Source organism: Chiloscyllium punctatum, chromosome 37, assembly GCF_047496795.1.
Source record: "Chiloscyllium punctatum isolate Juve2018m chromosome 37, sChiPun1.3, whole genome shotgun sequence".
NCBI classification, from domain to species: Eukaryota; Metazoa; Chordata; class Chondrichthyes; order Orectolobiformes; family Hemiscylliidae; genus Chiloscyllium; species Chiloscyllium punctatum.
This window is the reverse complement of record NC_092775.1, coordinates 26,964,198-26,989,088: the sequence shown is the minus strand read 5'-3', so window position 1 is coordinate 26,989,088 and position 24,891 is coordinate 26,964,198. Positions and strand designations below refer to the sequence as shown.

Genomic DNA, 24,891 nt, shown 5'->3' with positions numbered 1-24,891 from the left:
GTCCACTTATAAAGAGTTCATGACATTGGCCTCACATTTTCCGAACATAACAGAAATTCCAGTTCAAAATACCTGAAGTTTTGTCAGGACTAGGATATCAAAGTACTGTTGGAGAGTTGATATTGTCAAAAGAATAAGGGTTTGTGATCCCCAACCAAACGTCAACAACAACTTCTATTTCCAGTGATCCTTTTACAGACGAAACAGCGTAAGGTACTTCATAGGAGTATCGTAAAAACAATTGCTACTGAGCCACACAAGGAGCTACCAGGGTAGGTGACCCCAAGTTTGTTCAATGATTTTAAGCAGTATCTTAAAGAGAGATCGAGGACAGAGAGAGTTAGGAATGGCATTCCACTGCTAAAAGCCTTGGCAGCTGACAACACATTCATCAGTGGGGCAGCAATGAAATTAAGGTGAGCTTAAGAAGCCAGAGATAAGGAGTTCAAATACTCAGAGGATTGTAGGATTGAAAGAAATCACAGAGGTAGGGAAGGGAGAGGTCAGCAAGGGATTTGTTCTGTAAAGTAGTCTGCTGGTGCATTTTCATTCATTTGCCAATGATTTTAGTCTAAATATACTTGACAGTTGCCATCCATTAAGAAATGAACTAAAAAAAACAAATTAAATGGGCAATTAGGAATGGCAATATACTTTGGTTTTGCTGGAGATGCTCATATCGCAATAAATACTTTTTAGAAAAAGTTCCTGTTTTTAATTGAATGAGATGAAGAGTTGACTAATGTAAGTGTAATTCAGAGGAATGTCAACAATGTGGGTTCAGTTCCTGCATGGGCTGAAGTTAGCATTGAAGCTCCTACCTTCTCAACTTCTCCCCTCATCTGAGATGTGGTGACCCCTGGGTTAAACCACTATCAGTTGTCTCTTTCTAATGAGTGAGCACTTACTGGATTAGTGGTGCTGGAAGAGCACAGCAGTTCAGGCAGCATCCAACAAGCAGCGAAATCGACGTTTTGAGCAAAAGCCCTTCATCAGGAATAAAGGCAGTGAGCCTGAAGCATGGAGAGATAAGCCCGAGGAGGGTGGGGGTGGGGAGAGAGTAGCATAGAGTACAATGGGTGAGTGGGGGAGGAGATGAAGGTGATAGGTCAAGGAGGAGAGGGTGGAGTGGATAGGTGGAAAAGGAGATAGGCAGGTCGGACAAGTCCGGACAAATTAAGGAGACAGTGCTGAGCCGGAAGTTTGAAACTAGGATGAGGTGGGGGAAGGGGAAATGAGGAAACTGTTGAAGTCCACATTGATGCCTTGGGGTTGAAGTGTTCCGAGGCGGTAGATGAGGCGTTCTTCCACCAGGCGTCTGGTGGTGAGGGAGCGGCGGTGAAGGAGGCCCAGGACCTCCATGTCCTTGGCAGAGTGGGAGGGGGAGTTGAAATGTTGGGCCACGGGGCGGTTTGGTTGATTGGTGCGGGTGTCTCGGAGATGTTCCCTAAAGTGCTCTGCTAGGAGGCGCCCAGTCTCCCCAATGCAGAGGAGACCACATCGGGAGCAACGGATACAATAAATGATATTAGTGGATGTGCAGGTGAAACTTTGATGGATGTGGAAGGCTCCTTTAGGGCCTTGGATAGAGGTGAGGGAGGAGGTGTGGGCACAGGTTTTACAGTTCCTGCGGTGGCAGGGGAAAGTGCCAGAATGGGAGGGTGGGTCGTAGAGGGGTGTGGACCTGACCAGGTAGTCACGGAGGGAACAGTCTTTGCGGAAGGCGGAAAGGGGTGGGGAGGGAAACATATCCTTGGTTGTGGGGTCTTTTTGGAAGTGGCGGAAATGTCGGCGGATGATTTGGTTTATGCGAAGGTTTGTAGGGTGGAAGGTGAGCACCAGGGGCGTTCTGTCCTTGTTACGGTTGGAGGGGTGGGGTCTGAGGGTGGAGGTGCGGGATGTGGACGAGATGTGTTGGAGGGCATCATTAACCACGTGGGAAGGGAAATTGCGGTCTCTAAAGCAGGAGGCCATCTGGTGTGTTCTATGGTGGAACCGGTCCTCCTGGGAGCAGATACGGCAGAGGCGGACAAATTGGGAATATAGGATGGCATTTTTGCAAGAGATAGGGTGGGAAGAGGTGTAATCCAGGTAGCTGTGGGAGTCGGTGGGTTTGTAAAAAATGTCAGTGTCAAGTTGGTCGTCACTAATGGAGATGGCTCCCACAGCTACCTGGATTACACCTCTTCCCACCCTATCTCTTGCAAAAATGCCATCCCATATTCCCAATTTCTCTGCCTCCGCCGTATCTGCTCCCAGGAGGACCGGTTCCACCATAGAACACACCAGATGGTCTCCTTCTTCAGAGACCGCAATTTCCCTTCCCACGTGGTTAAAGATGCCCTCCAACACATCTCGTCCACATCCCGCACCTCCGCCCTCAGACCACACCCCTCCAACCGTAACAAGGACAGAACGCCCCTGGTGCTCACCTTCCACCCTACAAACCTTCGCATAAAGCAAAACATCCGCCGACATTTCCGCCACCTCCAAAAAGACCCCACAACCAGGGATATATTTCCCTCCCCACCCCTTTCCACCTTCCGCAAAGACCGTTCCCTCCGCGACTACCTGGTCAGGTCCACACCCCTCTACGACCCACCCTCCCATTCTGGCACTTTCCCCTGCCACCGCAGGAACTGTAAAACCTGTGCCCACACCTCCTCCCTCACCTCTATCCAAGGCCCTAAAGGAGCCTTCCACATCCATCAAAGTTTTACCTGCACATCCACTAATATCATTTATTGTATCCGTTGCTCCCGATGTGGTCTCCTCTACATTGGGGAGACTGGGCGCCTCCTAGCAGAGCGCTTTAGGGAACATCTCCGAGACACCCGCACCAATCAACCAAACCACCCCGTGGCCCAACATTTCAACTCCCCCTCCCACTCTGCCAAGGACATGGAGGTCCTGGGCCTCCTTCACCGCCGCTCCCTCACCACCAGACTCCTGGAGGAAGAACGCCTCATCTTCCACCTCGGAACACTTCAACCGCAGGGCATCAATGTGGACTTCAACAGCTTCCTCATTTCCCCTTCCACCACCTCATCCTAGTTTCAAACTTCCAGCTCAGCACTGTCTCCTTGACTTGTCCGGACTTGTCCGACCTGCCTATCTCCTTTTCCACCGATCCACTCCACCCTCTCCCCCTTGACCTATCACCTTCATCTCCTCCCCCACTCACCCATTGTACTCTATGCTACTCTCTCCCCACCCCACCCTCCTCTAGCTTATCTCGCCACGCTTCAGGCTCACTGCCTTTATTCCTGATGAAGGGCTTTTGCCCGAAACGTCGATTTCGCTGCTCGTTGGATGCTGCCTGAACTGCTGTGCTCTTCCAGCACCACTAATCCAGTATTTGCTTTCCAGCATCTGCAGTCATTGTTTTCACCCTAATGAGTGAACAGCCTCGTGGTCCAGTAGAAATTAGGCAACTTGACCCTTAATTTTAATTTAATTTTAAATTAAAGTAAAAGATGATTTCTTGAGTTCATTGTTACAAACAAAATATATTCAGTGGAAGCAGTTCTTTAGACAAAACTCAGATGATGGTTTTAGGGATGTGGTCTCTTCAATTTTGAATGAAGTGGGTATGAAATGATAAAATCACTGATCCTGCACTTCCTGCAGTGAGTTAGGCCAAAAGGGGGAATGAGTTTGAGAACTGGCTTTGACCTATGGTTCATGGAAGACTGAGATGATGAATTTATGTTCATGTTTAGGATATTTAAACCAGACAATATGGATTTGAGTGACATCAGGAATATTACAGACAGTTGCCTTTAAACTTAAATATAAATAAGACTGGGAAAAGAATGTAAGAAGTGGTATGACGTGCCACTGTTCAGTGATTGATCACTTTCAAAGAGACTGAAGTTATTTGGCTTGGTGTTGGAAGAAATGTCTGAGATCAATGGGATGAGGAGACACACTCCATCTTTTACAAAGGAAACATCTGGTGTACCTGTCACTTCCTATTTCTGTCTTCAGTGACTTGAATTTTTAAGAGAAAAATACAATGGATTTATATACATTAAAATAGTGATGAGAAGGCCTGAGTACCTTGGGCAAAATACTGTCGCCAATCTGTCTTCCTATGTTAGATTAGTGGCTTTCCAGTAGTATTTTGTGAAGGATGATCTATAAATAAGTCTCAGCAGAACAGGGAGTTATTTCAGGTGGCAAGGTAAAATTTATTATATCGTAATAACAAACAGGTTACATGATACTGATGGTAACATGAGGAGTTGGACAAATGACTATCTTCAACTACAATGGCTAGCACTTCCCAAGACTACCAGATGCTCAATCCAGTTGCTGAGTTGTACATCAAGATGGGTGAAGCCTCAACTAAGCTCCGAAATGAATCCTTTCATATTCTTTACTTAAACAGCAAGAGAAATTTATGTACTTTCTCAGCACCAGGATTATTTTGACATAATGCATCTGTTGAAACATTTCTGTACAAAGATATAATTTAACTTGCTTCATGCTCTTTTTCAGAGCTATGTATAGCTCATACCACCTGTGTTAGCATGACCAGCTGAAGATTTCCAGTATATCTCAACCAGAGTTTCACACTGCATATCATTCAATAAAGGGAAATTAATGAAAGTAAAGACATTAGTAAATGCCTATTGCTTTGGGACAGAAGAAGAGCTGTCTTTTTTTGTCACCAGCTGCATGTGTATTTTCATCAAAAGCCAGGGAAGAGATTTTCCAATGGCTTTGAGAATGGAGTTAATTCCCATTATTGTAAGATGGCATACAGGTGAAAAGGGCTCAGGTTCAATTTCTGGTGGGTGCTGAGTTAACTAATCTGTAAGTTGAGAGACTATCAGCTGAGATTCCTCTGGTTGGGGTTAGATTTAGGGTTCAGCACATAATCACCAGTATAATCCTATATGTAAAAAGCATGTTATCGAGTTTTGAGAAGATTTGTAGCTCATTGAGGTTCTGGATATAGGTTTGCTCACTGAGCTGAAAGGTTCATTTCCAGATGTTTCGCCATCCTACTAGGTAACATCTTCAGTGGGTCTCCGAGCAAAGCACTGTTGGCTAGGGCAGAGTGGCTAGGGTTTCTGGATGCATTTTGTCTGCTTATTTGGGTTTGTTGCTGCGAAATCTTCAGACTGTGTTCATTGGGTACCTGTTCTTTTTGAATACATTGTGTAGGTCATTTTTCTTTCTGCTATGCGAAGTTCCTCTGTGCTACAGTGTGTGGTGTCTCTTTCGAATAATGTTCTAATGCAGTTTCGTTTTTGGATGTTGGGGTGATTGCTTCTGTAGTTCAATATTTGGTCTGAATGTGTTGTTTCCCTGTAGACGCTAGTTTGAAGTTCCCCATTGGCCGTTTGCTCTACTGTGACATCTAAGAATGGCAGTTTGTTGTTGTTTTCCTCCTCTTTAGTGAATTTTATGCCAGTAAGGGTATTATTGATGGTCTTAAAGGTTTCCTGTAATTTGCTTTGTTTAGTGATGACAAAGGTGTCATCCACGTAGTGGACCCAAAGTTTGGGTTGGATGGTTGGCAGAGCTGTTTGTTCAAGTCTCTACATTACTGCCTCTGCTAAGAACCCTGATATCGGAGATCCCATGGGTGTTCTGTTGGTTTGTCTGTAGGTTTTGTTGTTGAAGGGGAAGTGTGTGGTAAGGCATAGGTCCACTAGCTTGATGATACTGTCCTTGCTGATGAAGTTAGTGGTATTTGGTGTATGCGTCTTTGGGTCTTCTAATAGTGTAGTCAGTGTTTACTTGGCCATGTTAATGTTGATTGATGTAAACAGGGCTGTTACATCAAAGGAGACCATTATTTCATCCTCTTCTATCTTAGTGTCTTTGATGGTCTTCGAAAATTCTTGGGTGGAGAGGATGGACTTTGGGTCCGCTATGTGGATGACACTTTTATCATCACTAAATTAAACAAATTAGAGGAAACCTTCAAGACCATCAATAATACTCTTACTGGTATAAAATTCACTAAAGAGGAGGAAAACAACAAAAACTGCCATTCCTAGATGTCATAGCAGAGCAAACAGCCATTGGGGAAATTCAAACTAGCGTGTACAGGAAAACAACACATACAGGCCAAATACTGAACTACAGAAGCAACCACCCCAACATCCACAAACAAAACTGCATTAGAACATTATTCAAAGGAGCCACCACACACTGCAGCACAGAAGAACTACGCATAGCAGAGAAAAAAATAACCTATACAGTGCACTCAAAAAGAACAGTAGCCAATGAACACAGTCCATAGATTTCGCAGCAACAAACCCAAACAAGTAAACAAAACACGTCCAGAAACCCTAGCCACTTTCCCATACATCAAAGACATCTTGGCAATAACTGCCAGACTACTCAGACCCCTTGGCATCATGGTAGTCCACAAACCCACCAACACACTAAAACAGCAGCTAATGAACTTGAAAGACCCTATACAGACAACAAGCAAAACTAATGTCATATTCAAAATACCGTGCAAGGACTGTAACAAACACTACATTGGACAAACAAGCAGAAAACTAGACACCTGGATACATAAGACAACATGACCCTCTCTCATTAGTATCCTTACATACAGATGACTGGAACAACACATCCATTCTAGGACAAGCCAAACAGACACACACACGAGAATTCCTAGAAGCATGGCATTCCAACTGGAACTCTATCAACAAACACATTGAGTTAGACCCCAATTACCACCCCCTGAGAAAAAGAACAGGATAAGACATCACCACAGGCAATGATGTCACCACAGGAAAAATGTATCAACCCAAAGAAAACAAACATATAAATAGAAAGCAGGAATTATCAACAGTGCTTTGCTCAGGAGCCCACTGAAGATGTTACCTAGTAGGTGAAGGAACATCTGGAAATGGACCTTCCAGCTCAGTGAGCAAACCTACATCCAAAAGCATGTCATTGATATTGTGCAAAAATAGAAATTGGGCTTTGGTATGAAGTTTCCTACATGTTCCAAATGTCTAATGCCATTCTTTGATTAATTGTCACACCTTGGGTAAGTTATGCATTATTCTGTTCATCACTTTCTGGGTCAATATTTAACGTCCATTCATAACTGCCCTTGAGAAAGTGCTGGTAAGGTGTCTTAAAACATTACGTATACATGGAATAGATACACCATAATGCTGCTACAGAGAGAGTTCCAGGATTTTAATCCAGTGATTGTGAAGTAACAGCAATATCCTTTCAAATAAGGATTGGGAATTACTTATATAAAGAAGATTTATAATCAGTTATGATTTGGAGATGCAGGTATTGGATTGCGTTGGACAAAGTTAAAAATTACACATCAGGTTGTAGTCCAACAGGTTTATTTGGAAGCACAAGCTTTCAAAGCACTGCTTCTTCATTAGGTGATTGTGGAGCAGAATCATAAGACACAGAATTTATAGCAACAGGAATGTAATATTAAACAAATTTAGTTTAAGTCTTTCGTCTTTTAGAATGATCATGTTAGTTTCGGTTCCTTCATATGTAAAGCCCAGAACTTTTCTAAGTTACATTCTCAAAGTAGCTTTAACAATAAGTGCCATCTCAGCTCAGATAATGCATCGAAGGTTTGAGGTTAAAGTCTGTCTGCATCCCAGTGTTAGGTCAGACTGATTCTATTTCTAAAGTGGGATTTACAGAATCTTATATAGGTGTGTGTGTGTGAAAGTATAGTGCAGAGGGGACACCTTTGGTGTGACATGAACCCAAATTCCTGGTTGAGGCCATCCCCATGGGTACCGCACTTGGCTATCAGCCTCTTCTCGGTCACTTTGTGTTGTTGTCAGGCACACACATATAAGTTTGTGAGGTGAATTTGTACTTGCCAAATTGCATTTCATTTTGCTGAAAAACTGCATAAATCCATGGAAGATTCTGTATATCTGGAGGCAATTCTAGAGGTAAACAGGTGTTTGGTTTTTAACTATGTGAATATGATTCTTTTTAATTTATTGTCAGAAATTCTTTTTTGGCAGTAGTTCAAAAAACATTTCCAAAGCATCATGTTACTTAAGCTAAATTACTGGACAGACTACCTGGTCAGATAATTGCTGAAGTGTTAACTAAATTGAGTTTTCATAACCAATCAAAGGAGTGGCCAGATGCCAGAAACAGGTTCTGTTGAGAAGAGAAAGTCCATACCAGCTGAGAGCAGTTTAACTTATGCAATCTCCAGATCAACAGATCTGGAAAGATACTTTAGCTATTTTAGCAGCTGAATTCGACAGGACTGGAATAAACACTGTACAGTAGCGCCTCAACATACGAACGACCCCGTTTACGAACAAATCAGTTTACGAACAGGATTGCATGTAAAATTTTGCTTCAACGTACATACGAAATTCAAGGTTTGAACACAAAAAGCCCATGTGCAACCACGTGGTTTCACTGTTCTGCTTTGCTACACGCTTGTTGAACGCAAAAGCTCTCGGGCCCTGCGTGTTCTCATTTAGTTCGTCTTTGGCGCATGCGTTGTGAACAGTATTCGTTGCTACATCCAAGCATTCTTACGCTATCCAAACAATGGGAAAAATTGATTCAGTTCGCGAACTTTTCGGTTCGCGAACTGGGTCCCGGAATGGATTAAGTTCGTAAGTCGAGGCGCTACTGTACTTTTCTTCTAGTTTAACAACAGTTAATGAGTTAGCTGCAGGAGAGATAGGCAATCCCATCTGGTGAATGCACAGAAAGTCATTAGTTGAGTAAGAAATTAAACAGTGATGATAGACTTCATTGGGTTAAGTATATTTCTGGCATAAAGAGGTCGAATCTATATTTGTGATGTTTATCTTATCTTTTCAAATTGTCATATACAGAGGAATCTCCGGCATTCGATTATCTGAATATCGATTATCTGACAAGATCACAAAGTCCCAATGCTTAGTTAAATTATGTTATCCGGAATTCAATTAATCTAACAAAATATTCCTTGCCCATGCCCTTTGGATAATCAAGGTTCCTCTGTATAGGCTTTGTTATCTTCTTTGTAATAATAAACTTATGTTCTTTTGTTAAAAGTACATTGGCAGCCTCATATAAATATATTGTTACTAACCATTACACTAGCAAGCTGTAAAAATAAAACTTATGGTTTGTCAAACCAAATATCACACTGTAAACTGTCTTGTGAATAGTTGTGAACAGTTATTATGAACAATTATTATGAACAGTTGTGAATATAACACTTGGAGGGAATTTGCAGTTGGTGGTGTCCCCATGCATTTGCTGACCTTGTTCTTCTAGGTGGTAGAAGCCATAGGGTTGGAAGATGCTGTTGAAGGGAGCTTGGCAAATTGCTACCTTGCATTTAGTTGTTGGTACTAACTACTGCCACTATGTGCTGGCTATGGAGGGAGTGAATGGTAAATATGGTGGATGGTATGAGGACTGCAGATGCTGGAGATCAGAATTGAAAAGTGTGGTGCTGGAAAAGCACAACTGGTTAGGCAGCATCTAAGGAGCAAGAGAGTCACTGTCCCCTAGCCCCAACACTCCCCTAACCCCTTTGCCTCTCAGCCCCCTTGAGCAACCCCTTCATTCCTGATGAAGAGCTCATAATGGAAATGTCAACTCTCCTGCTCCTTGGATGCTGCTTGACCTGCTGTGCTTTTCCATCACCACACTTTTCAACTCTGATCTCCAGCATTTGCAGTGCTCACTTTCTCCTCCATGGTGAATGGTATGCCAATCAAACCATCTGCTTTGTCCTGGGATGCTACCAAGTTTCTTGAGTATTGTTGGAGAAAAATAGATAATATTCCACCAGATCCCAGATTTGCAGCTTTTAGGTGACAGACAGACTTAAGATTCAGGGGGTCAGATATTCACGACAGAATTCTCAACTCTGACCTGCTCTTGTATTTACAAAGATTATGCGAATGTTTCAACTAAGGTTCTGGATCAATGGTAATCTCCAAGACATTGATGATAAGTGATTCAATGTTGGCATTGCCATTGATTATGAAGGGAAGATGTCTATATTTTCACTTGTTTGATATAATTGTCTGAGGCTTGTGTGGTAATCAAGTTACTTGCCACTTATCAGATCTTGCTACACTAGTGCATGGAGCTAAAAATTACACAACATTACCTGATGAAGGAGCGTCGCTCCGAAAGCTAGTGTGCTTCCAATTAAACCTGTTGAACTATAACCTGGTGTTGTGTGATTTTTAACTTTGTACACCCCAGTCCAACACCGGCATCTCCAAATCATCACTAGTGCATGGACACCTTCATCTAATGAGTTATGAATGGGTATTGAAAATTGCTTATAATTAAACAATCATCTCCACCTCTAATCATATAATGGAGTTAAGGTGAATCACTTAGTATCACCTTGAGGAGTTCCTGCAGTGATGTACTAGGCCTGAGGTGACTGGTCTCCAACAATCACAACTATCTCACTTTGTGTCAGGTATGAGCTCAGTCATTGGCAAACTTTGCTGCTGATTCATATTGACTTCAATTTTACTCAGGCTGCCCGATGCCAGTCTTCATTTACATGTTTTAATGTCAGTGCAATCATATTCACTTCACGTCGGGAATTCAACTTTTTGGTTTATGTTTGGACAAATACTCACCTCCTGATTCCCTGAAACCTATTCACCAACTATAGAGCACAACTCTCTATTTGCCTAGATGAGATAGCTCCTGGAGTGAGTATGCTTTGAACAGGGCAATATACATGCTGTGATGATGCTCATATTGTCTCCTTTCCAGAAGAAACAGGGTGTGGATATTGTGCTATTGAAGAATACAATGTTTAATACAACTTTTTCCCTCAGGATATGTCCCATGATTCAGTGATGATATCATCAGCAAGTTGCTTAAAGGCATTCTGCCATATTGACCATGAGATAAAATACAACAGCTCCAAAGATACTCAAGAAACTGAATACCTACCTTTCATTCTAAACAGAAAGTCTGTGTGACAACTCTCCCAATTTTACCACGAGTCCCAGATATTGATGAGCATTACAGGGTGAAATGCATTACATGTCACTTTGTCTCTTCAGGATCCTAGATCAATACCTTTGGCACACTTTTATTCTTCTTGAACTTTTCTATTATTTTTGATACAAGAAAATGGCTTTCTGGACCATTTCAGAAGGCAGGTAAGAGTTCACCATACTGATGGCGAGAGCTGATTCGGTCAACAGATTTTCATAAGTAAACCAGATGAACCTTTTGAATAACCCAAAGGAATTGTCGTCATCATTAGTGAAGATTAGCTCTTTAATTGCAGTTACTTCGTTAGTCAAGTTTAGATTCCTCCAAGTATTACTGTGGGATTTGAGGTTACATTCTGGAGAACCAGGTTGGTACAAGTCCAGTAACTTTACCATTATGCTATTATTCACTCTACAAGTGGCAAAATTAATTAAGGAGCTCATGAATAGCTTCCTCAATATGTATCTATTTAGTGCAATGAAAGCTCAGAAATCTTTTTATCCCCAAGGAGTAATTTGAAATGAGAATGATAGATAGGTTTTGGTACTTTCATCAATTGTTACCTGAGACAGAGAGCTACCTTACAACTACAAGCCTATCAAATGAAAGCTGAATACAATCACAATAATTTAGAATCACGTTGAATTGTGTGAAGTGTACATATAAAGTCATTATGTGTGTCACCCTACTTTATTTTCAAGAGATAATATTGAAGGGAATAAAGAAAGGATCACTGTGACTAAGCTGAATCTAAGTTGCTGCATAGCAACAGCCACTGTTGCTATGCAGGATCATACTTAGAAACCAATATTCAAAAGGTTTGACAGAGATTTCTCTGGTGTGCAATTTTAGTTTGAAGCTGCAGAGGAAAATTGTTCACAGCTATCAGGCAACTGTGATTCTCAAACAGGAGATGATATTTCATTAAGTTTAAAAATGCAGCATATGGCTATTGTTTCCCTAAAATCTTGTGAATGGAAATATTTGGTAATATTCAAAAAGTGGATGTATGTCCTTATTATAAAAGATTGGGACAAGTAACATTTGGTTGCTAAAGTTGGGTGTTTCTAAAATAAATTTATTCCTTTCATTTGCTAATACAAACGTTGGCCCAAAGATTTTGTGCTTTCTTTTCATTCACAGAATGAGAGTTTCACTTGTGAAACCAAATTTAATCATCCATTCCTAATGCCTTTCAAAACAATTTAACTACCTTCTTGAGTAGCTACAGGCGACGTGGTGTAGGCACACTGTGAGACAGAGGTTATGGAATTTTGATTTAATGACAGTAGAGGCGATATGGTTTTAAGTCAGGATGTTGTATGTTGGAAGAAAGAATTGCAGGAGATGGTTTTCTGACCTGCCTGCAGCCCTTCTCTTTGAGATGGTACAAGTCCCAGATTTGAAAGGTGGAGTCTGAGGAATTTTGACAAGTACCTTCAGTGCATTCTGTGAACAGTGAGCAGTGCCAGTACTGATGTGGTATTGGCACATGGCAGAGGGAATGACTTAAACATGCTGAATCAAATGGATTGTTGAAGTTGTACTTATCCAGGCAAATGGAGGGTAATCCATCTCACACCTGACTTGTGCCTTGGAGATAAGAGACAGGCTTTGGAGTATCAGGGAGTGAATTACTTACTGCAGAATACCCAGCATCTGACCTGAACTTGTAGCCACAGTATTTGTATGGCTGGTCCAGTTCAGCTTCAATGGTAACTCTAGGTGGTTGATTGTGGGTGATTCAGTAATAAAAATACACTTGACTATCAAGGAAGAGCTGATGAGATTTCCTCCTGCTGGAAATGGTCAGTACTCGTATAGTATAACTATTAATAAGCATGTAAGTTAGGTCATTGAGCTGGAAAGTTTGATTTCAGATGTTTCATCACCATGACTAGGTAACATCATCAGTGAAAGTCTCCAGTGAAGCGCTGGTGGTATGTCCCATCTCTCTATTTATTGGTCTTGGTTTCTTAAGGTGGGTGATGTCATTTCCAGTTTTTTTTTCAAGGTAAGGTAGATCAGATCTAAGTATTTATTGATGGAGTTCTGGTTAGAATGCCAGGCCTCTAAGAATTCTCATTCATGTCTTTGTTTCGCCTGTCCTAGGATGTGTGTATTGTCCCAGTCAAAGTGGTGTCCTTCTTTGTCTGTATGTATGCAAATTCATGATAGTGGGTCATGTCTTTTGGTGGTCAGTTGTTGTTCATGTATCCTGGTGGCAGGTTTCCTGCTTGTTCATCTGATGTAGTGTTTTTTTACAGTTCGTGCAAGGTATTTTGTAAATGGCGTTAGTTTTGCTGGTAGTATCTATTGAATCCTTTAGGTTCATTAGTTGCTGTTTAAGTGTGTTGGTAGGTTTGTGGCCTGCCATGATGCCAAGGGATTTGAGTAGTTTGGAAGTCGTTGATGTCCTTGGTGTAAGGTAATGTGGCTACAGGATTTGGTTGCATTGCGCCTGCCTGTTTGGGTTTGTTTCTGATGAATCAGCAGATTCTTTTTATTGGGTACCCGTTTTTCTTGAAACCATTGTGTAAATATTTTTCTTCTCCTGTTTGTAGTTCTTGGGTGCTGCAGTGTGATGTAGCTCATTGAAATAATATCGTGAAGCAGCTCCATTTGTGGCTGTTGGGATGAAGAACTACAAACAGCAGAAGAAAAATATCTACACAATGTTTTCAAGAAAAACGGGTATCCAATAAACACAATTTGCTGATTCCTCAGAAAGAAACCCAGACAAGCAGGCACAACACAATCAAAAACGACAGCCAAATTACCTTATATCAAAGACATTATCAGAAATGACTTCCAGGCTACTCAGACCCCTTAGCATCATGATAGCCCACAAACCTACCAACACCCTTAAACTAGTGACTAATGAATCTCAAGGATCCACTAGATACTACCAGCAAAATTGACATCATTTACAAGATACCATGGGCGGCACGGTGGCACAGTGGTTAGCACTGCTGCCTCACAGCGCCAGAGACCCGGGTTCAATTCCCGCCTCAGGCGACTGACTGTGTGGAGTTTGCACGTTCTCCCCGTGTCTGCGTGGGTTTCCTCCGGGTGCTCCGGTTTCCTCCCACAGTCCAAAGATGTGCAGGTCAGGTGAATTGGCCATGCTAAATTGCCCGTAGTGTTAGGTAAGGGGTAGATGTAGGGGTATGGGTGGGTTGCGCTTCGGCGGGGCGGTGTGGACTTGTTGGGCCGAAGGGCCTGTTTCCATACTGTAAGTAATCTAATCTAATCTAATCTAAACTGTAAAAAACAATCAGACACACTAGCAGGAAACTTGCCACAAGGATACATGAACACCAACTGACCACCAAAAGACATGACCCACTATCATGAGTTTGCATGCATACATACAGACAAAGAAGGACACCACTTTGACTGGAACAACACACACACCCTAGGACATGCAAAGACATGCACGAGAATTCTTAGAGGCATGGCATTCTAACCAGAACTCCATCAATAAACACATCGATTTAGATCTCATCTACTTTCCCTTGAAAGAAAGAACTTGAAATGACATCACCCACCTGAAGAAACCAAGACCAATAAATAGAAAGATGGGGCATACCACCCAGTGCTTCACCGGAGACTCTCACTGATGAAAGTGAGGAAATGTCTGAAAACAAACCTTCCAGCTCAGTGAGATAACTTATATACTTATCATCAACCTGAGCTACAAATCTTCTCAAATGTTGCTGTAAGTATTACTTGCACGTATAACTGTTACCTGTCATGACTCACTGGGGGAGCATATTACTGTTCCTGCAATCATTTCAAAAGTTAAAGCTTTCAAAGAGATATGCAAATACCCTAAGCTACCTGATTTGCAGAACGAGGTTGATAAAAAGCACAAACCAGATTTCTGTACTTAATAATCACTATTTATTAGATTCTTGTTACAGCTAAACAATTAAACTACTTAAATTTAACCTATATGAATTAAAACCCTAAGCCCATTATAAAGTCTCCCTTAAACACACATACAGATGGATAAACAGATTCAAAATACATGGGTAGAGCAAAAACTGGGAAAAAAACAACATTGTCCCTGTTCTCAAGCTGTATTGTTAGGTTCTTGCTAATCTGAAGGTTTCTCTTTGACTTTCCTTTTCCCAAATGCTTCCTCTGGTTTGCAAGAAACACACTGGGGGGTGGGGGTGGGGGTGGGGGGAGGGGTAGGAGGTGGGACTAGTGGACAGGGAACTAAATATTAAAAAAATGATCATGAACAGATTATCTGGGAGCTTCACTGATCTTCTTCTGGAAATGTGATGGGAGATTAAGGGCAGACTTTCTGGGTTTACTCATTGGGCATATAACATAGTGATCCAAACACCAGCATCATAAAGCTTTCTAAATTACATGTGTAAATCAGATTAACTTCCTTTCATCACACAGTATGAATATGCCAGACTAAAGAACTTTCTTTGTGTCCTTCGACTTTATGTATGAATTCTGCTTTGAATAGAAAAGTTGCGATAATTGAGAAGTGGTGATTTAGCCCATTAAAAATTCTATTGTAGATTATACTCTCATTCATACCAATGCACCTTATACTTTCTCTTAAGTTCTGTGACCAAAAGCTAGTCTTAACCCATAATAGTGCATCCCTGCCATGTTCAGGCAAGGAGGCAGGCCCTGCATCTACCCCAGACTGCAGGATGATGGAATGCCATACTGTTGGCATCAATCTAATCACACCACAAGGTGTACAAAATATGCTGGCAACAGACACTTTTACATGCATATTGTAACCTTTAGCTGTAAATAATGATGATGGTGCCTCCAATTTATTTCCATCACGTGGGTCACCAGGGAATTCTTCTCACTGTCACTTACTGCTACTGGCATAATTGGAAGGATTTACGACAATATTGATATTCAACATGCTTTACTCCTGTTATGAATGCATCTTCCTTGGCTATCAAGTCCTGGAGTAGGAGTTAAACCAAAGCTTCTAGCCCAGAGATAGGGACACTACTCTCTACAACATTAGCTTTTCTTTATCAAGGCATGTGTAACTTAATTTGCTATCATACATTCTAATAACTTATTTGCTTTCCTACTAATGTTTGTTTGCGTAGGTCAATTCCTCTAGTGGTGCATATTCATATATATTTAAAATAATGACTTACAATTTTGATATCATGATTATGGATCATATTGTAGACTTTATATTGACTTTTAATTATAATGTATTTTTTTACAAGAGTACACACAACCAAATTGATTGAGGCTGTAACTTCAGTGATTATCTCAAAGACATACGTGGATTATCCTCAGGCCTTGAGGGACACCTAGAATTTCACAACTGAGTGGTGTTTAAGAAACTTCAAAGAGAAGGACTTCAAAGGGAGAAATGCACTGCAGACTAAAGCGCAGTTGCCTCTGAGTTATGTCAGGCTGTGAACATGTTGGGAAAGACAGCAGTCAAGGGGAAGAGTCAAATCTGTTTTTTTCCCATTTTAAGAAGACACAAAAACAAGTTTTAAAAACCAGTTTCTACCCTGCCGTATGTGGGCTAATGTGCTGTGTAAGTCACAGCTGAGAAAATCCCCTCATCAATGCACTGCCGAGTAAAAAGAAAGGAAATTGCTTTCTTCATGCTGGAACCCAGAAGGTAATTGATTCCCTAATTGGCCCTTGAACGGACTGTCTTGCCACATATTTTCAAAGAATGGTTCTGAATCAATGAGATTGCTGTGGATCTGGAGTCACGTGTAGGCCAGACCAGGTAAGGGGAGCAGAATTCCTTCCTGAAAGGACATTAGTGAACCTGATGGGTTTTTCTGACAATGAACGATGGTTACACAGCTGATATTAGGCTAGCTGTTAATGCAGCACTCCTTTGGACTTTAGCTGAAGTCACTGGAGCAGGACTTGAACCTTTAGAATTAGTGGCTTACAGAGCCACAGCTATTACTTTCAGTCATCACCTTGTATATCTTTTGTTGGCACTTTACTGTTCTCCTCATATTCTTCACTTATGATTTACAAGTTCTTCCAAAGAGATCATCAGTGAGGTTCAGAAAGACATTTTTCTGTCTGTGATGTAGTGCAAATGAGTGGTAATCTTTTCTTTTTTAAAAGTCTTCCTTCCCCACATATGTGGAGAAGCCGGTGTTGGACTGGGTGGATAAAGTTAAAAATCACACATCACCAGGTTATAGCTACCTGATGAAGGAGGAGCACTCCAAAAGCTTGGACTTCCAAATAAACCTGTTGGACTGGAACCTGGTGTTGTGTGATTTTTAATTTACCCCACATCTCGCAGATTTCTTTCCTGAAAGGGCATCAGTGAATAAGATGCGTGTTTACAACAATCAACAATAGTTACGTGGTCACCATTCTGATCATCAATTCTGATCCTTGTTTTCAAATTTGTCTGTGGCTTTTATCCCATCTATTATCTGTAACCCCCTTGGAAATATCTGCATGCCTCTTAATCTGGCCATATGAGCATTTTTATTTTAATCACTGCACCACTGGTGGCTGTGCCTTCAGTTGCTGAGGCCCCAGGCTCTGTTCCTATATCGCTCTGTTTCTCTATATGTCACTTTCCTCCTCCAAACCACCTCTGAATTAAGCCTTTGGTCTTCTGGCCTCTTATTAGTCAGCTCAGTGTCAAATTTGCTTTTAGAATGCTTCTGTGAAATCCATTTGGCTATTTTAATACATTAAAGGGGCTTTATAAATACAAGCATTTTCATTGACTTCAATCTTTTGTTCCTGTGAATAGAACTGCAGTCATAAATTATATCACAAAATCAGGCACTTATTCTTCCAAAAAATGTGTATTTCATCTACAAAGAGCTATTTCTAGACATTAATGGATAATCTTCCAGTTTCTTAGTACAGGTAGGGAGCCTTGTTTTGCAGAATTTCACAGTTTTAGCCGCCTGCTATGTATGATTGGTAAAACATCTGCAGCAAGCTCCAAACTTCGAAATATTTGCTAGCGGCAGGTGAGGCTCCTCACCAGCAGAGTAAAGTCGGAAAATCTCCCCAGAAATTTCTGTTTCAAAATTATTAAGACAGTGTACTGGCAATCACTAATGTGCCACCCTGCTGATTCCCAATCTTGGCTGCACTGTGTTGTCCTTTCAAAGATTCAGGATATGCACTGATCTCTTAACAGAAAACGCCAGTGCAATTATTGTGTAAATTGATTGGTTCTATACTGCCATCAGGGAACTGTGTTTGAAGGGAGTGTGAATTGAAGGCAGGATACAACACTGTGGTACCAATTTTCAAGATGCCAGCAAACAGACTTCTTGCTGGGAGCAAAGAGTGAGTCAATATCCCCTTTTACTGTACATCAGATAGCTATAAAGTTTAAATTAATTGCATATTAGTTTTTTCACATTCATTATAAATTATGATTATATGCTGATGTGACCAGTTGTTCTTTGTTTCAAATGCATGGGTATATTTTACTACATGTAAAATACCATGAAATAAAAACGGAAGGTGCTGGAGAAGCTCAGCAGGTCTGGCTGTGTCTGTGGAGAGAGAAACAGGGTTAATGTTTTGAGTCCAGAATAAGTCCTTCAGAACTCAAGTAAAATGCAAAATACAATGAGGTGTCTTTGACAATATGAAAAAGGCTCAGTTCATTATATACCACTGTTCAACAGTCACTGATTCCAGATAACACATATTTACCAACTTGTCGCATTACCTCGTGAATGATTTGGCCATAAAACTGGGTTTTCAGATTAATTACAAAGCCACTATATACTGTGGGCTTGCACAAACTCAAAACCATCACATTGTTAGTTTTGATCATCATATCCAAATCAACGATGATATCCGAAACATGCAAATTATTATTTGTGATATTCACCTATTGCCTCCTTCAATCAATACCATATCAATAAATAGTGGAAATAATCATTTCAAGGTCTATAGTTAATCATATTTGAGGCAACCACAATTAAAATTACTATGGATCATCAACAGGTTTCCACAAGTGGTGAAATCTGAACCGGTTATGGAGAAGTTCTTATATTTGTTTTCCAGCTGTGTTATGCAATTTCATGCGTGCCTTGTCACAATTCCAACAACTGCAAAGTCGGTTTTGAGAACATACAGATAGTATCACTGTTACAAAATGGGACAAACTCATATTTACTCTGGTTCATTCATTTTACCTTCATTACTATCATTTCTCTACAGGCAAAAAGCAATGAACGCCCTTTCATGTGTTTGACTTAAATTTATCTTTCTCATGACTTAAAGGTTTAACTTTAACTTTAGGACCTTTCATTTGAAGACAGAGTCCTTCACTGTAATTAGAATATGAGAGTGCATTTTGTAAATATTACTTTTGAACTTACCTCATATTCTTCCTTAAAGCCATAGCCCTTGCCACATTTCATCTGTGTGATGTGCTGCAGTAGATCTGCTACTCTTATAGCAGGTTGAAGGTGTCCAGTTTGATACGACATTTCAACAGGTTCACAATTTCTGTAGGAATGGGTTTGAACGACTCTAGCTGGCTGAGTGATATCCTCATGGTTGCTGTCTGCATTTCAAAAATATCAGATAATCAGAAACGTTAAGCAATCTTGAATCTGCCACATACACACACCAGACGTGGGAATACAAATCATCTACTTTGCTGCCGCAAAAAAACAACTCTGGTTAACTATTAATGATGTTTTTTGTGCTGTCCTTTGTATATATTTTCTAATGAAACTGCAAGAGTGTAAAATGGAAATTTGTGAGAGGAGATAAAACCTGACAAAATGTTCTCTGAAGAATTAAGGTATGATGTCAAAAAGGAAGATGATAATATTGAAGTGCCATTTTTCAATCAGTTTCCAATTGATTAAAGGATTTCTAAAATTTAAGACGTTTGAAAAAAATCTTCAGACCTGTCCATAATAAACCAAGATGGTAGAAATATACAGTAAATCTGATAAAGAGCACTTACCTGAAACTGACCTCACCTGCATTCCAGCAATAGCTGGCATTTATATAGCACCTTTAATATGACAAATCATCAATGACAAAATTTGGCAGTGACCAACATTTGGAGTTATTGTTGCATGTTAACATCTTAAGGGAGGAACGAAAAGTAGAGACAAGGAGAGTTTAAGAAAATAATTACAAAGTTTCAGGTAATTTTAGACACAGTTACTAATGGTAGAATGTTGAAAATTGGAAATATGTAAGAGGCCAAGCTTTCCGGTAGTTTCTATTCATATTTTTGACATTAGTAGTTTTTCTGCTTTTTCTTTCTTGAAATTTCTAAATGTATTAAGTATTTAGAAATGTAAAGTGCAGTACTAACTCCAAGGCACTAGAAGTCACTGTTTACCTGAACAAACATTGACACCTTTCTGAAGATATCCTAAAAATATCCAACGGCATTTATTTAATTCCATCAAATCCCCAGCCTGTGAATAATGCTGCGTCTAGACTGCAGGGTCGCAGTGCTGACTTGCAATTCTGAAGTGAAGCAGTGGAAAATCTCAAGCTCCAGTGCAGAATGTGAATTTTTCCCCCAACAACCTGAACAAGGGTTACACCTGAAACGTCGACTTCTCCACGTCCTGATGCTGCCTGGCTTGCTGTGTCCTTCCAGCCTCCTGCTTGTCTTCTTGGATTCCAGCACTTGCAGTTTTTTTTGTCTCTAATGCAGGTCAGGCAGCATCTGTGGATAGAAACCGAGTTAACATCTCAGGTCAGTGCTGACCTGAAACACTGACTCTGTTTCACTCTCTGCAGATGCTGCTTGATGTTTATATTTTATGCTTACATTGCAGCTTTTCAGCATGTACACTATTTTGCTTTTGCTCTACCCTTACAAATTTACTGTCTGTCTAAATCTGGGACAGTTTTTTTTGCTCCAGTATCAAGTCAGACATTTTTATCAGATTTAGGCTGTGTGAACACCAGAACCCCAAAAATGTTGCAAAATGTAAGCATTTCACACTGATGCCACAGCATTAGTCTAAATGTGCTATTGGATGTTTAAACAGTGGCAGGAACATCAGAGCAGTAGTAAATTCTTGGTTCATAGAGTCTACAACACGGAAGCAGACCCTTCAGTCCAACCAGTCCATGCTGAACATAATTTCAAACTAAACTTGTCCCATCTGCCTGCCTGCTCCTGTCCCATGCCCCTCCAAACCTTTCCTATTCATTCATGACTAACTGGATTGTTGAAGTGTATTTTCACACCTTTTGGTGTCTGAGATTTGTGTGTGAATGAATTTATTTGCATTTAAATATAATTCAAATGATGTCTTTTAACTGACTCAGTTTCAAAAGGACATAATGTGAAAAGTAGCGTCATAGAAAGAGAGAGAGAGATGTACAGCATGGAAACAGACCCTTCGGTCCAACCCGTCCATGCCGACCAGATATCCCAACCCAATCTAGCCCCACCTGCCAGCACCTGGCCCATATTCCTCCAAACCCTTCCTATTCATATACCGATCCAGATGCCTTTTAAATGTTGCAATTGTACCAGCCTCCACCACTTCCTCTGGCAGCTCATTCCATACCCTCTGCGTGAAAAAGTTCCCCCTTAAGTTTATCTTATATCTTTGCCCGAGCAAGGGGATATGATGGATGGCAGGCATAGGAACGGGGGTGGAAAGTCTCAGATACAGTCACATAGATGGGTTAACTCAAGGAAAGGTAAGAGAGGTCGGCAGGTAGTGCAGGACTCTTCTGTGGCTATCCCCACTTCAAGCAAGTATGCTGTTTTGGAAAATGTAGGGGGTGATGGATTCTCAGGAGAATGTAGAATGAACAGCCAAGTTTCTGGTATTGAGACTGACTCTAATGTAATGAGAGGTATATTGGGTTCCAAGCGATCGATTGTCTCAGGGGACTCTCTAGTCTGAGGTACAGACAGACGTTTCTGTGGCTAGCAGCAAAAAATCAGAATGGAGTGTTGCTTCCCTGGTGCCAGTATCAAGGATGTCTCAGAGCGGGTGCAGAATGTTCTCAAGGGAGAGAAGGGCCAGCAAGAGGTCATTGTCCACATTGGAACCAACAATATAGGAAGTTTAAAGGTTGAGATTCTGAACAGAGATTACAGAGAGTTAGGCAAGAATTAAAAAGGAGGTCCTCGAGAGTAGTAATATCTGGATTACTCCCACTGCTACGAGCCAGTGAGGGCAGGAATAGGAGGATAGAGCAGATTAATGCATGGTTGAGGTGTTGGTATATGGGAGAAGGATTCACATTTTTGGATCATTGGAAGCTGTTTAGGAGTAGAAGTGACCTGTACAAGAAGGACAGATTTCACTTACATTGAAAGGAGGCTAATAAACTGGCAGGGAGATTTGCTGGAACTGCTCAGGAGGATTTAAACTAGTAAGGTAGCAGGGGTGGGACCCAGGGATATAGTGAGGAAAGCAAAGAGCTTTGCCTCCTCACTCTCCACGAGAGTCGTACCGGAGGACTGCAAGGAGGCGAATGTCGTTCCTCTTTTCAAGAACAGTGATTGGTAAATCCCTGGCAATTATAGACCAGTCAGTCTTATGTTTGTGGTCAGCAAAGTTTTGGAAAGAATTCTGAGGGATAAGATTTATGACTATTTGGAAACACAAAGCATGATTAAAGGCATGGCTTTGTGAGGGGCTGGTCATGCCTCACAAATATTATTGAGTTCTTTAAGGATATGACAAAACAGGTTGATGAAGGTTGAGCAGTAGATGTGGTGTATATGGACTTCAGCAAGGCATTTGATAAGGTTCCCTGTGCTAGGCTCGTTCATAAAGTCAGGAAGTATGGGATACAGGGAGATTTGGCTATCTAGATTCAGAATTGGTTGGCTGACAAAAGGCAGAGAGTGAATGTAAATGGAAAGTATTCTCCCTGGAGGTCCGTGATGAGTGGGGTCCTGCAGGGCTCTGTTCTTGGGCCTTTGCTCTTTGTAGTGTTTATAAATGTCTTGGATGAGGAGGCTGAGGGGTTGGTTAGTAAATTTGCCGATGGCCAAAAGGTTGGAGGTGCTGTTGATAGTATCGTGGGCTATTGCAGGCTGCAGCACGACATAGACAGGATGCAGAACTGGGCTGAGAAATGGCAGATGGGGTTCAACCTGGATAAATGCGAAGAGATGCATTTTGGAAGGTCTAACTTGAATGCTGAATATAGGATTAAAGACAGGATTCTTGGCAGTGTGGAGGAACAGAGGGATCTTGGTGTTCAAGTACGTAGATCCCTCAAAGTTGCCACCCAAGTGGATAGGGTTGTTAAGAAAGCATATGGTGTTTTGGCTTTCATGAACAGAGGGATCGAGTTTAAGAGCCACGAGATTTTGCTGCAGATCTACAAGTCCCTGGTGAGACCACAATTGGAAAGCTGTGTCCAGTTCTGGTCGTGCTAATATAGGAAAGATACAGAGGCTTTGGAGAGGGTGCAAAGAATGGTTTACCAGGATGCTGCCTGGACTGGAGGGCTTGCCTTATGAAGAGAGGTTGACTAAGCTTGGACTTTTCTCTCTGGAGAGAAGGAGGAAGAGAGGTGACCTGATCAAGGTATACAAGATAATGAGAGGCATGGATAGAGTCAATAGCCAGAGACTTTTCCCCAGCGCAGGACTGACTGGCATGAGGGGTCATAGTTTTAAGATATTAGGAGAAAGGTATAGAGGGGACATCAGAGGAAGGTTCTTTATGCAGAGAGTTGTGAATGCATGAAATGCGTTGCCAGCCGTGATGGTGGAAGCAGAGTCATTAGCGACATTTAAACGACTACTGGACATGCACATGGAAAGCAGTGAAATGAGGGGTGCATAGGTTCAGTTATTTTATTTTACATTAGGATTAATCCTCGGCACAGCATCGTGGGCCAAAGGGCAGTCCTGTGCTGTACTTTTCTATATTCTATGTTTTATGTTCAATCTGAGACTGGTACAGTTGAGAACAAAGGCGAGTCAAACAGTCAGGGCAGGCAGGGACAAAGCAGAGAACAAGGTAGGATTGACAAATTAAACTGCATTTATTTCAATGCAAGAGGCCTAACAGGGAAGGCAGATGAACTCAGGGCATGGTTAGGAACATGGGACTGGGATATCATTGCAATTACAGAAACATGGCTCAGCGATGGACAGGACTGGCAGCTTAATGTTCCAGGGTACAAATGCTACAGGAAGGATAGAAAGGGAGGCAAGAGAGGAAGGGGAGTGGCACTTTTGATAAGGGATAGCATTACAGCTGTGCTGAGGGAGGATATTCCCGGAAATACATTCAGGGAAGTTATTTAGGTGGAACTGAGAAATAAGAAAGGGATGATCACCTTATTGGGATTGTATTACAGACCCCCTAATAGTTGGAGGGAAATTGAGAAACAAACTTGTAAGGAGATCTCAGCTATCTGTAAGAATAATAGGGTAGTTATGGTCGGGGATTTTAGCTTCCAAACATAGACTGGGATTGCCATAGTGTTAAAGGTTTAGATGGAGAGGAATTTCTTAAGTGTATACAAGAAAAGTTTCTGGTTCAGTATGTGAATGTACCTACGAGAGAAGGTGCAAAACTTGACCTACTCTAAGGAAGTAAGGCAGGGCAGGTGACTGAGGTGTCTGGGGAAGCACTTTGGGACCAGTGACCATAATTCTATTAGATTTAAAATAGTGATGGAAAAGGACAGATCACATCTAAAAGTTGAAGTTCTAAATAGGAAGAGGGCCAATTTTGATGGGTATTAGGCAAGAACTTTCAAATCCTAATTGGGTGCAGATATTCGCAGGTAAAGGGATGGCTGGAAAATAGGAAGCCTTCAGCAATGAGATAATGAGACTCCAGAGAAAGTATATTCCTGTTAGGGTGAAAGGAAAGGCTGGTAGGTATAGGGAATGCTGGATGACTACAGAAATTGAGGTTTTGGTTAAGAAAAAGAAGCAAGCATAGGTCAGCTATAGACAGG

At 41.3% G+C, this 24,891-nt stretch overlaps 1 protein-coding gene across 6 annotated transcripts in view; it reads right to left on the bottom strand.

Annotated features, from left to right (window-relative positions):
* Positions 1–24,891, bottom strand: part of ptprt (protein tyrosine phosphatase receptor type T) — a 1,418,554-nt gene that overhangs the window by 157,143 nt on the left and 1,236,520 nt on the right. For all 6 annotated transcript variants that reach the window (XM_072556501.1, XM_072556497.1, XM_072556496.1 and 3 more), the window contains one exon: positions 19,335–19,522. In XM_072556501.1, the coding sequence (XP_072412602.1) occupies positions 19,335–19,522 (188 nt within the window). The remainder of the gene's footprint in view (positions 1–19,334; positions 19,523–24,891) is intronic.